The sequence below is a fragment of the Caretta caretta genome, chromosome 4, assembly GCF_965140235.1.
Source record: "Caretta caretta isolate rCarCar2 chromosome 4, rCarCar1.hap1, whole genome shotgun sequence".
NCBI lineage: Eukaryota > Metazoa > Chordata > Testudines > Cheloniidae > Caretta > Caretta caretta.
In genome coordinates this window covers 63,175,731-63,189,438 of record NC_134209.1, presented here as the reverse complement: position 1 = coordinate 63,189,438, position 13,708 = coordinate 63,175,731, and the positions used below count along the sequence as shown (strand labels likewise).

General features: G+C 44.7%; 1 protein-coding gene across 2 annotated transcripts in view; it reads right to left on the bottom strand.

Moving 5' to 3' along the window:
• Window positions 1-13,708, bottom strand: part of IL15 (interleukin 15) — a 99,161-nt gene that overhangs the window by 36,852 nt on the left and 48,601 nt on the right. The window contains exon 1 of one of the 2 annotated variants that reach the window (XM_048847036.2): window positions 11,477-11,671. The exons of the other annotated variant lie outside the window; for it this stretch is intronic. Within the exon in view, the coding sequence (XP_048702993.1) occupies window positions 11,477-11,482 (6 nt within the window). The 5' untranslated portion in view covers window positions 11,483-11,671. Of the gene's footprint in view, window positions 1-11,476; window positions 11,672-13,708 lie in introns of those variants that run through there. 2 annotated transcript variants of the gene reach the window in all.

Sequence of the window (13,708 nt, the reverse complement as noted above, 5' to 3'; positions counted from 1 at the left end):
GACAGGGTGGCAGGTACTCACGGGGAGAGCAGCAGGATGCAGCCCAGGCCCAACAGAGCAGCCGGGGACCCACCAGGCAGCATCGGGAGACCCAGGGCCAGGGGAGCAGCAGCAGCAGCAGGGCTCGTGCCCAGGGCCAGGCAGCAGCCCACATGGCTCCCGCAGCGCAGCGCCCCCGGCGGCCAGAGGAGGAATTACATCACTTCCCAGCCAGAGCCCATCAAAGCCTCAGCGCCCCCGGCAGGGAAGCGGGTTAACAACCGGTTCTGAAACGGCTTCAAAATTTTACAACCGGTTTGTGCGAGCCGGTACGAACCGGCTCCAGCTCGCCACTGCTTCTGATGACAAGAGAGGTAGTTTTGTTTTTTCTAAATAATGTTGTATCTGTTCTAAGATATTTACATATTGTGAGGTATGTAAATTAGCCTAGAAATCCTGAAAAGCTCATTTAATAATTCTTAGATTTTGCTTCATACCCTCTTTGGTTTTAATTTGACAAATATCTTTCTTATGAGCTCTCCTTTAAGCAGATAAGCAAAATCTTGTCAGCTTTATTGCCCTTTTCAAATATAGCTCTTTTGAGTAGCTTTTATGTGCCACTCAGCTTTCAAACAGCAATGTACTGAGTTCTTCCCTTACATGTATTAGCATTCTATATTGCTTTTGTTTTTCTGCAATTCTGGCAATCCTCCAGTCTTTTAGTTTCCCTTTCAAGGGAGGCAATTCTTTCCAACAGTATTTCTTTTAAATTGCTCACCATTTCCAATAACTTATCTTGGAATTGATACAGTAGCATTACAAGTATATCCCATAAAGTTCAATTTTACATATTCCAGAATCTTTTTTTAAAATTTGCAGCTCAACCTTCGTTGTTCTGCACTAGGGTATCATTTAATCTCCAATATTTTCATTGTGTTTTTCCTTTATAGTTTGTGCAGCTAACATGTCTAGAGTCATTGTTCAAATTGTGATTCCTGAAAATATAACAAAATTGTTTTCCCAAATTAATGGTTTACTCACGATGTGCTTGTGATGTAACACTTCTGCCAGGTGACGTCGCCAGCAACAAGGGCCGGGTTGAATATCTAGGGGTTCCTCTTAACAATACAAGACAGAACTGGCTCAGGCCCCCATCCACTAATCTGGGGAAATGTAACATCACGCCGGGCACCTCTAAGAAGCAAGACTTCTATCTGACTTGGAACTTGTAGGGGTTCCACTGCCACTGGCTGCTCACAGAGTGGTATAAAGGTACCATCATCCCTCAGAAAAATATGCCCACGCATTCTGCACTTGCCCAGGCATTCTCTGCCTGCCCGTAAAGTGGATTTAACTGAGCCCTCACCAAATGCCTCAGGTATCCTTTTTATTAGGAAGCAATGGCAGGCAGCATGTGGAAGCTGGTAGGCTCAGGAAGCCAGTCCCCACCATCCCCTGTCTCAGATGCAGAGTTGTTAAAGAAAATGTCAGGTTTCTCAGGGAGAGGAGACGGTGTTCCTACCTGATGGTGTGGGCTCTGTCTCAGGGTCCTAGACACCATTTGACCTTCCCCCTCTCAGCTATTTAAAGACAGAGCTGATTAGTCTCAATTGTCAGTAATCGTTTTGTTCAGTGCTCATTCGAACAGAAATTATTGATAACCAGGTCGAGCTGCCGAGCGTCAGGCCTGTTGTGAGACAGTGTTGCAGTGAAAGAGGCTGCCCAGTCTGCACTAACAGTGATGTTTCCCACTACCGACTGAAATTACAGAGAACTGAAACCACTGAGAGCTAGGTTAAGTGGTGGAACCTCAGAATGTGGCACTGTAGAGAGTGGCAGGTGGCAGCAGCAGCCAGCAGTGCCAGAGTGAATGGCGGTTGCAGGTGGCAGCAGCAGGCAGCAAGGGCAGAGTGAATAATGGCAACTGTGCATCAGTTGCAGAAACGTCAGCAGCAGCTCAGGCATGGGTCAATGCTTCCCCTCCCTCCAGGGGTAGGAAGTGAACCCACATGAATGCACCCCTGAACGCTGGGTCTTTGCCGACCCAGGACAGCCAAGAATGAGTGGGGTGCAGTGGAGGGAAAAGGGAGCGTTGTGCTAAAGGGACATTTATTTGTTTGGACTTTCACACCAAAAGGTGGGAAACTGAGGCAAAGGACACTGCTGAACGCATTGTGGGGTAGGGTTGGCTGATAATCATGTTTTCAAATATGGTCGTAGTGTTTTCCCAAACTAATGCTGGGTTCCCTTTCCCTTTTAATAAAAGTTCTCGTTTGATATACACTGACTCAGTGCTTGCAAGTGGGGAAATCTTGCCACCTAGAGGTACTCAAGGGTGGTAGTAAATTTTTCCAGATTACTGGATGGGGGGCTAGGGCCAGTTCTGTTCTGTAGCATTAAGAGGAACCCCTAGATATTGAACCCTGCTCGTGTTGCTGCTGACTTCATCTGGCAGAAGGGTTACATACATAGCCTATAAAAGCACATATACGGGGTCAGGGGAGGTATTGTTATAGAGGTTCTATAGTGGCTTTAAACCAGCCAGGGATTTCCTTGACACCAGAAGATTCCCTAGGGAACTGGAACTGCTGGACTTCTGGTTGCTTTGAGTTGCTGGAACACCATGAAGCGGCATGAACAGGGCCGAGGATTTGACCCAATATCTATTCTGTAATATGCATATTCTATTCTACACACATTCAATATAAAGTGTAGTGCTTTCTCCAGATAGTAATTCTTCCCATATATCGGCTCATTGCATTTCAGACATTGTTTGGGGATATTGATTAGCAAGTTTTCCCTCTTTCCTCAAATGGTATGGTTTGTCAAACTTTCTGACTAGAGTCTTGCACCCAGTTGAAATTCCCAGTCACAAATAAGAAATCCAGCAGTTCCAGTTCACTGGGGAATCTTCTGGTGTCAAGGAAATCCCTGGCTGGTATAAAGCCACTATAGAACCTCTACAACAATACCTCCCCTGACCCCCGTATATATGCTTTTATGGGCTATGTATGTAACCTTCCCAGTAATGTGTTGCGCTAGAGCTAAAAGCATACTATGAATACATGGGGGTTCTTTTACTCCTCTAGGGTAACAGAAATTTACAAAGTTATTTTCTAGCCCATTTGTAAAATAGAAAGTTTTTCTAATTAAGAGTGACCCCTCTTTGTTTTTCCTTTTACAGGTGCTGAAAATACCTCTTTAGTTCAACCTTTTCTTCATTTGCTTGATCCATTTCATGCAAGATCATCTTCTTGTGCACTTATGACATCATGATGTCATTTTCTAAAATGCTTATGCACCTTCTCTTTCTTAATTAGGATATTAAAACCATTAACATTCCAGGGAATTATCTGATAAATCCTATGGGTCTGCATTATTTAAAAGTATAAACAGTGATCCATTCTAACACTCAAGTTTAATTTATACTTTTTACTACTGAATGGCTGGCCAAGTAACCAGAAACAGTGCCTTTATCTAAACAAATGTTTGTGTATGGACAAAAAGAAAGAGAAAAGGAAGTATGTTTTCATGAAGCATGTTTAAAACTAATAAAAATACAATTTAAAACCCTCCAAACACATACTTAAACAAGAAAACTTTTTTTTTTTGGTAGCCTGTCAATTAGCTGGTGCCATCCACTCAGAAATATTCCAACAATAAGCTGGGACGGACCTCAAATATTCCTCCCAATATCAACATTTTAGTTAGTGAGCCAGTGTAGGCTGTTAACTTCCAGATCCTGCAAACACTTAAGCACTTAACTTTACACACGAGTGGTTCCATGACTTCAGTAGGACTACTCATGTATGTAAAGTTAAGCATGAGCATAAGTATTAACAGAACTGGGGCCTGAGTTTGTAGCCATATTCTTACATTTTTTAAAATCACAATTATTAACTAGAAACGCATTCTCTTACAACAGTCTTTCTAAAACATTGATATATTTTCTTTGTAAACTATCTTTAATTTGATCTAAAATGTTAGAAACATGAGCAATCTTTTCAAATTCAGCTCTGCTCCTCTCTGCTAGGCTCAGTACATGGTGGTTTGCTGCCCTCACAAGTGAATTACGGAGATCCATATTGATTGCCAGAAGATACAGGTAAGCTATAAATTGTTTGGGGGTGCAGAAAAATTTAACTTGATTTCCATAAATAATTCTGAGGCTTGCCAGATACCATAGAGCAGTGGTTCCCAAACTTGTTCCGCCGCTTGTGCAGGGAAAGCCCCTGGCAGGCCGGGCCGGTTTGTTTACCAGCTGCGTCCACGGGTTCGGCCGATCGCTCCCAGTGGCCGCGGTTCGCTGCTCCAGGCCAATGGGAGCTGCTGAAAGTGGCGCAGGCCGAGGGACGTACTGGCCACCGCTTCCAACAGCTCCCATTGGCCTGGAGCAGCGAACCGCGGCCAGTGGGAGCCGCGATTGGCCGAACCTGCGGACACAGCAGGTAAACAAACTGGCCCGGCCCGCCAGGGGCTTTCCCTGAACAAGCGGCGGAACAAGTTTGGGAACCACTGCCATAGAGTGAAGCACAATCTTTTGTCCTAGTCATTTTACTGGAATAAATTGCATCTTTCTTCTGAGTGCATGTCTATTCTAAGAATTAGTCACTTTTCCTACCACTAGTCCAGCACCAGTGCAGTTCCAGGAAAAGATGAATAGGAAGGTTAGACAACACAATGTTATAAACATATGCACCCGTTTGCACTACAGCTTCCACTATTCTAGACATCAGATACGAATATTATTTTTACCTTAAGAGGTACAAAGTACTCTTCACTGGTAAATGTTGAATATTAAAAATTTTATTAGCACTGCTTTTGGAATGGTTGGTAAAGTGCTACACCATGGATTATAATACAAATACAGAGCCAGTATCCTCCTATTGCAAAAATTTCCTTAAGGAAGCTATTTATAGATAACAGCATATCTCCTCTAGGAAGACATACCAGTCTCAGCCATTCTTCTTGTTCTGTATTCAAAATTTTCCTGGATCTTTATAAATCCTGTTTGATTTTTTCCAGTTTTAAGAACAAGGTGTCACTACCCTATCCTCAATGCTTTCCATCCAGAGTTCTATCACAGAAAGTCTTTCTTGGAAGTTCTTTGTACCAGACTTAATATTGTCAGTTGTCTCATACAGAAAAGTCGTCTGCACTGAAAGCTAGTATCTCTTTGCCTTTCCCATTGAATGCTCTGCATTGCAACTTTCAGGCTTCTTAAACTGGCCTCATTACTCTTTGCCTGGGAGCTGAGCAGGTTACCACTGTGCAGCCTGGCAAGTCTTAGTTGAAATCAGTGGCCCTGAGTCTGTTTTCTGGTGTGGCCTCTCAAACAGCTAATCAAAAATCAGAATTTCCATTTAGCAGGAAATTTCAAATAAGTCCTTGTTCTGATTTGGAATACATTTTTTCCTGCAGATAGAAAATATCAACAATTTATCATTTAGGAAAAATCAAACTATATCAGTTCAATTTCCTTTCTTTATGAAATGCAGCAGCTGGCTGCTCTGATTCCTGGAGACTCACGGGGGGCAGCCCAGGTGGTCCCTGGGAATTATTGGAATCCCCTGGGCCCGAGCAGGGAACCCAGAAGTTCTGAGAGCCCTTGCCTGAGCTGGGGTTCCCAGGGCTTCCAATTGCCAGCTCTGGCGGCGAGTGCCTGGAGGGGCTGCTCCTGAGCCATGGATCCTGGAAACCCTGGAGTCCCCAGCAGGCCACCAAGTGAGCTGGCAGGAAACAAGGCAGGTTTGTCACAATCCTGCCTCTGTTTTGGCAAAGGTTTGTTGAAAACAAAACATTTCCACAAAACATTTCAGGTTAGACAAATCGGGGGTGGGGGAAATAAATAAAGTCAGAAAATTCCTGACCAGCTTTACCTTTTCCATCACACCTGTGGCATAAAGGGACACAATCAACCCCTGTCAAATCCACCTGTGTTAGGAGGGATGCTCCAGCCAGCAGAAGAGTTCTGCGACAAGCACACACATTTGATAAAGGAAGATATGCAGCTACAGCTTACACACTGAGTATACTCCAGTCATCCCATTGTATAAACAAAAGGAAAAGGAGGACTTGTGGCACCTTAGAGACTAACCAATTTATTTGAGCATGAGCTTTCGTGAGCTACAGCTCTGAAACCTGTCATTGTATAAACATAAATCCATGTTCCATTCAGGTACAATTACATAACACCCTAATTGCTAACAAATAGTAAAAGTATTATTTTTATAAGACAAGTACACAGGTTAAGTGTCACTATTTATGATAAGTCAATCAGCAAAGTCTTGCACAGGATAGTAAAATGGATGGCAGGGAAAAGTTAGTGAAACTGCCCAGAGTATACATCCACAAGATAGCTTACCACAAAAGATCAAGTCATCTTTCTCAAAGCTTACCATAGAATTGATAATCACTTACCACTTACAATTCATGCTATGATCAGTCAAAGATCAAACCTAAACAACAGTGCAATTTGTAACAGCAAGCTCATAGAACAAGAGTTTAAAACTGGTTTCATGTTCATAAGAAATGTAAAGCTTTACAGTCTGAGATTTCACTGAGTCTTCTCCCTGACTCTTTTCCAGCTTCTTATCGCCAATTGATAAATAATGAAGGATAGAGACTTATTTAAATAATACTGATGGACCTCTGCTTTTATTGTATCAGAAGAAATGAAGGTACCAGCCCATATTCATTTATAAAATCAGAGTAAAAATGCCGGCAGAGGTGTTCCCCTGTTTCATATTATGGGTGCTACATGTTTTATACTAGTCAGGTATGCCTCCTCTGAGCCACATGAGAGACACTGTACATTACCTAATACACTTTCACAAATCTATTGGAATTGGGAGTACAAGGGTTTAGTCAATTTTCAGCTCCTCCTGTTCTTTAAAAAGATTTCCTGACCTGTGCTAAAGTCATTACACCAAATGAAACCTCTGAAAGTATTCGCTCAGTCCAAAGCTATATGTATTGGACAAGTATGGAATATGGAATTATACAATAATAACCTGTACAGAGTACACACAAATGTCAAGTTTCACCTAGTTTAGAGTCAAAATCACACAGACTCATCAAATTGTGCATAGTTTCTACTCAAAACCATAAACCCCTCCCTTTCCCAAGGATTCTTATCCCACAAATAACTCCAAAATACCCTCTTACTTTTCTATCTTTGGGGAGCAATGGCTTGTGGCCCTCTCTGCTCCCTTCAGCAGCAACCTAGCCCACTCCCCTATGCTTGGGAGAGTGACTGTGGCCAGAAAAGTAACTCTCTCTACACACAATCGAAGATTTTTAAGAGACTCGGCTGCCTGTCCACACTGTCATTCAGCAGCACGGGGATCCAAAAGACTCCATTGGGTCTTGCTATAACGACTGCTTATCTTGCATGGCCTGAAATACCTTAAACGGCAATATTCCAGAGCCTGTTGCAGGATCGAGGAAGGCTATGGTAAACTAGACAGGGAAAGGGTAGTTCTAAACTGGGCTAAGTTTGATAACATTCAATGCACTTGTCAGGTTCTGTTCGAAAAAGCTCTAACAAGGTTTCTACTTTTTTACATGCTTCTATGTTTCAATATGTTACCTTCTGCAGAGAATGAATACAGGTTACAGAAATTAACTGAGAAACTAAAATCTATTATTTAGAACCTTTTTCAGAGTAACAGCCGTGTTAGTCTGTATTCGCAAAAAGAAAAGGAGTACTTGTGTCACCTTAGAGACTAACCAATTTATTTGAGCATAAGCTTTCGTGAGCTACAGCTCACTTCATCGGATGCATACTGTGGAAAGTACAGAAGATCTTTTTATACACACAAACCATGAAAAAATGGGTGTTTACCACTACAAAAGGTTTTCTCTCCCCCCACCCCACACTCCTGCTAGTAATACCTTATCTAAAGTGATCACTCTCCTTACAATGTATATGATAATCAAGGTGGGCCATTTCCAGCACAAATCCAGGGTTTAACAAGAATGTCTGGGGGCGGGGCGGGGGGAAACAAGGGGAAATAGGTTACCTTGCATAATGACTTAGCCACTCCCAGTCTCTATTCAAGCCTAAGTTAATTGTATCCAATTTGCAAATGAATTCCAATGCAACAGTCTCTCGCTGGAGTCTGGTTTTGAAGTTTTTCTGTTGTAATATCGCAACTTTCATGTCTGTAATCGCATGACCAGAGAGATTGAAGTGTTCTCCGACTGGTTTATGAATGTTATAATTCTTGACATCTGATTTGTGTCCATTTATTCTTTTATGTAGAGGCTGTCCAGTTTGACCAATGTACATGGCAGAGGGGCATTGCTGGCACATGATGGCATATATCACATTGGTGGATGTGCAGGTGAATGAGCCTCTGATAGTGTGGCTGATGTTATTAGGCCCTGTGATGGTGTCCCCTGAATAGATATGTGGGCACAGTTGGCAACGGGCTTTGTTGCAAGGATAGGTTCCTGGGTTAGTGGTTCTGTTGTGTGGTATGTGGTTGCTGGTGAGTATTTGCTTCAGGTTGGGGGGCTGTCTGTAGGCAAGGACTGGCCTGTCTCCCAAGATTTGTGAGAGTGTTGGGTCATCTTTCAGGATAGGTTGTAGATCCTTAATAATGCGTTGGAGGGATTTTAGTTGGGGACTGAAGGTGACGGCTAGTGGCGTTCTGTTATTTTCTTTGTTAGGCCTGTCCTGTAGTAGGTGACTTCTGGGAACTCTTCTGGCTCTATCAATCTGTTTCTTCACTTCCGCAGGTGGGTATTGTAGTTGTAAGAATGCTTGATAGAGATCTTGTAGGTGTTTTGCTCCAACCCCTCAGACAGAGACAATGTGGTTGTATCGCAGAGCTTGGCTGTAGACAATGGACCATGTGGTGTGGTCAGGGTGAAAGCTGGAGGCATGTAGGTAGGAATAGCGGTCAGTAGGTTTCCGGTATAGGGTGGTGTTTATCTGACCATCGTTTATTAGCACTGTAGTGTCCAGGAAGTGGATCTCTTGTGTGGACTGGACCAGGCTGAGGTTGATGGTGGGATGGAAATTGTTGAAATCGTGGTGGAATTCCTCAAGGGCTTCTTTTCCATGGGTCCAGATGATGAAGATGTCATCAATATAGCGCAAGTAGAGTAGGGGCGTTAGGGGACGAGAGCTGAGGAAACGTTGTTCTAAGTCAGCCATAAAAATGTTGAGAGAAAACCTTTTGTAGTGGTAAACACCCATTTTTTCATGGTTTGTGTGTATAAAAAGCTCTTCTGTACTTTCCACAGTATGCATCCGATGAAGTGAGCTGTAGCTCACGAAAGCTTATGCTCAAATAAATTGGTTAGTCTCTAAGGTGCCACAAGTACTCCTTTTCTATTTAGAACCTGTTTTCTTTATTCTCTGTTTTGCTATTTATCTCCCGTTAAATAGTCATAAATGCATGTGTTTTTAACAGTCTACTTCCTCTATATTGCAAATAATATTCACAGCGATATTTTTAGAACTAGGAGAATAAAATTAAGACAACCCAGTACACGAAAACAAATTAACCACATGGTTCAGTGGACACTGAGGCAGGAAAAGCAATCATAAAACAAAGTACAATAGTTTAATGCGTCTGTTTAATTCATCTTAAATAAAACCCTACCCTAGGTCTCTGGAATCTATACAGATAACCAGATATTTTCAAAAAGTATGTTCTAAGTCAGGGGTCGGCAACCTATGGCATGTGTGCCAAACACAGCACGCGAGCCAATTTTTAATGGCACGCTGCTATCTGCCGGACCTGGGCAGACAGCAGTGTGCCACTAAAAATCCTGCCCAGCCCACTCTTTTCCGCCCCCCACCACCACTCTCTCCTTGCAGGGCAGGCAAGTTTAATATAAGAAAAGGTAAGACCGTTCAGCTTGTTTTAACTTGTGGCTGATGTCCAGTGCAGATAAAAGACAAAACAGCCAGATCTCAGAGGTAAATGAGCCCTGAAATTTCACTGGTGGACCTTGTACCTATAGGATTCATAGATTCCAAGGCTGGAAGGGACCACTGTGATCATCTAATCCAGGGGTTGGCAACCTATTGCACGCATGCCAAACATGGCACGCAAGCCAATTTTTAATGGCACGCTGCTGTCTGCCGTACCCAGCAGCATGCCACTAAAAATCCCGCCCGGCCTGGCCCGCTCTTTTCCACTCCCGGCCCACTTCTCTCTCTTTGCAAGGCAGGCAAGCTTCCTCCTCCCCCGGCCTCTTCCCCCAGAGTGCTGGGTTCCTGCCCCTCCTTCTCTCCCTCCCTGGGGCCAATCAGCTGATGGCTCTTGCTACAGAGAGGGAGAGGTAAAAGCTAGGGAGAGGTAAAATCGGAGCCACAGCGCGCTCTCTGCTCCGGGGACCTTGGGGAAGGGGGTGAAATCAGGGCATATCCCCTCAGGCCCCCTGCCGTGAGCCACTCAGGGCAGGGGGCTGGGAGCACCCCCACGACCCCAGCCCACACCCCCAGCCCTGACCCCTGAACCCCCCCAACCCCAGCCCTGACTCCTGCACCCTCCTCACACACCTGCAGCCCCCTGCCCTGACTCCTGCACCCCACACACATCCCCAGCCCCCCCACACCCCATGCCCTGATTCTTGCACCCCCCACATCCCCACTCCCACCCTGAGCACCAAACGGGAGCTCCTGCACACACACCCCATATTCCCACCTGCACTCGTCGCACCAAATGGGAGCTGCCCAGGTAAGCGCTCCACTCCCAAATCTCCTGCCCCAACCCTGAGCCCCCTCCCTCATTCTAGCTCCTGGCCAGACCCTGCACCCCAACCCCCAGCCCGCTCCTTCACCCCCAGCCCTGTACTCAGTGCACTCCCGCCCTCATCTCAGTGCAGAGAGGGGAAGAGAATGGCTAGAACCAGGGAGAAGTTAGGTACCTACTCTATGTGGACAAGGCCGGGGCTTCAGACCGGCAGCGGGCTGAGTGAGGCCGGCAACCAGGACCCTGGCTCAGCCCGCTCAGCCCGCTGCCAGTCTGGAGTCCTGGCCACTGGCCCCGCTCAGCCCACTGCCAGTCTGCGGTTCTGGCTGCCTGCCTGTCCCTTGCCAGCTTGGGTCCTGGCCACAGGCCCCGCTGCCAGCCTATGTGAATTGAACCCCAGGCCGGCAATGGGCTGAGCGGGCTTGCGGCATAAGATCAGCATTTTAATTTAATTTTATATGAAGCTTTTTAAACATTTTGAAAACCTTGTTTACACACGACAATAGTTTAGTCATATAATGTATAGACTTATAGAGAGAGGCCTTCTAAAAAACATTACAATGTATTATTGGCACGCGAAACCTTAAATTAAAGTGAATAAATGAAGACTCAGCCCACCACTTCTAAAAGGTTGCCGACCCCTGCTCTAAGTTCATAGCAGTATACTGCATGTCAAATCTGTAGTGGCACAGTCAGTTATAGATTAATAGGTATGCAGATTTGAAAAGACAAAACAAACTAATGTGCTGCAGCAGAAGGTTATATTTTTCTAATTCTCCTACCTGCATTTCTATGTCATCCTTGGGTCTGCAAGAGTTAAGCAGAAGTCAAAAAAGACAGACACAAGGCTTAGTGTCAATAGGATCGCAGATGTTAATCAATCTCTCAGGCTTAAGCAGTTTTTCCAAAGCTATGCTTGTTCGCTATAACCTCCAGGTTTGTATTTCAAAGGTCATGTCATAGTCAAATGATCTTTTCCTTAATCACAGACTCTCGGCTGTGACAGGGAGGAGTCATTTCTGTGCTATTGTTAAAGTTTTACAAATACACCACCACATTGTATAGATTAGCTTTTCTTAAGGTGGACTGATTTCTGGGCATCCATTTCACTTGATTACTTTGTTTATGTCCCTGGTTAACTACAGCTAAGTCAAATGTAGCCAATAAACTTAACTGAAATGAAATATTTGAGGTTTTTTAAACTCATTTTTAAAATACAGATATAGAGTGGATTTTTTTCTTTTAAAAATCAACTGTACTTGGTGTTCTGGGAGCATATCCAATGATCTTTTGTTTTGCTGCTGAAGTATGTGCATTCTGGGATTTTTCTCACTGCATATTGTGGGATGCCTAGCAGAAGGCAGGTGGAAGCCAGTGGAATTCTAGGACTTGGGATCAAATTCCAAAACTCCTATGATTCCACTCTTTCTGTCCCATGATTCCTCTCTTTCAGGACAGGTCATTTTCAAATTGCTGTCAGCCAGCTGTACCCAATAATTACTCCTTGGGAAATTCTGCGCCACTGCGCATGTGCATAATTCATGAGCCGTGCATATTTTTTAAATTTTTCACAGAAAAAAGCTTCTGCTGAAAAGTTGCTGCAGAACCAGAGGGCACTGTAGTGATAGAACACAGCAGCTGCCCTCAGCCAGCTAGGGAAGAGAAAAGAGCCAAAGAGCATTCTTTGCATTGCCTGTCAGGCCAGGTCAGGAGAGAGGGACTATGGGGAGACAGACAGCGTAGGGCTGCTGGGGGATCAGACAGGGGCTCATAAGGGCTAGTGGGGGAGTACAGATTGGGGCAGGGCTGAATGGGAGGTGCAGGGCCACGGCGGGGGGGAGGGAGGCACAGAGCAGGGCCACAGAGGGACAGGGGAGTGGCTGTGTGGGGGCACAGAGACACATGGGGATAGGGAGGGGTGCAGGGCCACATAGAGACAGAGGGTGGTTGAGTGGGGGCACAGAGACACATGGGCACAGGGGGAGTGGGTGCAGGGCCACATGGGGCTGGGGAGAGTGGGTGTCTGAGTGGAGGGACACGTGTGCCTGACTGAATAGGAGAGGCTAGGGGTCAGCCAGGGTCTGCATGGAGGAAGCTTTCTAACAGTCCTTCCCCCCACCCCCACCAAAAAACCTGTTCCATACTTTTCCCATCCATACCCAACAACCCTCCAAGTTCACACCCAGGCTCCTTCCCAGCAATTATTTCCCTCTCCCTCAGCTTCTCCGTTACCCCAACTCCCCCAAGCCTCCACACTGCTTCTGGGAAGTGTGTGAAATATGGTTCTTTATTGTAGTTTAAATGAATTATTACTCAGAGCTCTGTATTAATATTCCTAGTGAGGAAGCTATTTGTCAAAAAAAAAATTCTGAATCTTTTTTTGTTGTCTGTATTGCTACAGTCATACTTGCTGACAGGTATTTTGAAATAAATGATGCAAATAATTGAAATTGGTATGATTATATTGTGTTATTTTGACAAATAAAATATGCAGAATTTTGCAGAATTGGAAAATATGGTGCACAGAATTTTTTATTTTTTGTTGCAGAATTTTTTATTTTTTGGCACAGAATTCCCACAGGAATAAATAATGCTTTGCGCCACATTGCTGGCAATTGTGAAGCCACGGAGGCTGTTTGTGCTTTATGTGAGCTCTCAGAGCCAAGTGACTCTGGTTTTGGACTTTGTCTGCTGCACCACCGAGTGGATGAAGTTGCTGCAGCAGCGGCTTCTTCAGCAGCAGACAGAGGAAGATGAGGATGACACCAGGCAACTATTACTACATGAACTCTTCCTGAAGCAGCTTCACATAGTGTAGCGCCATTGCTGGGCTCAGAAGCCAGGATCAACTGGTGGGAAAGAATCACCCTGCAGACCTGGGATGACCAAATTTCAGGATGGCGAAGGCAATCTTTTTTGAGATCTGTGCTGTGCAAGCCTCAGAGTTGCAGTGACAAAGTACCAACAGACAGTGGCCTGTACCCATTGAGAAGCAGGTCACCATTGCCCTCTGG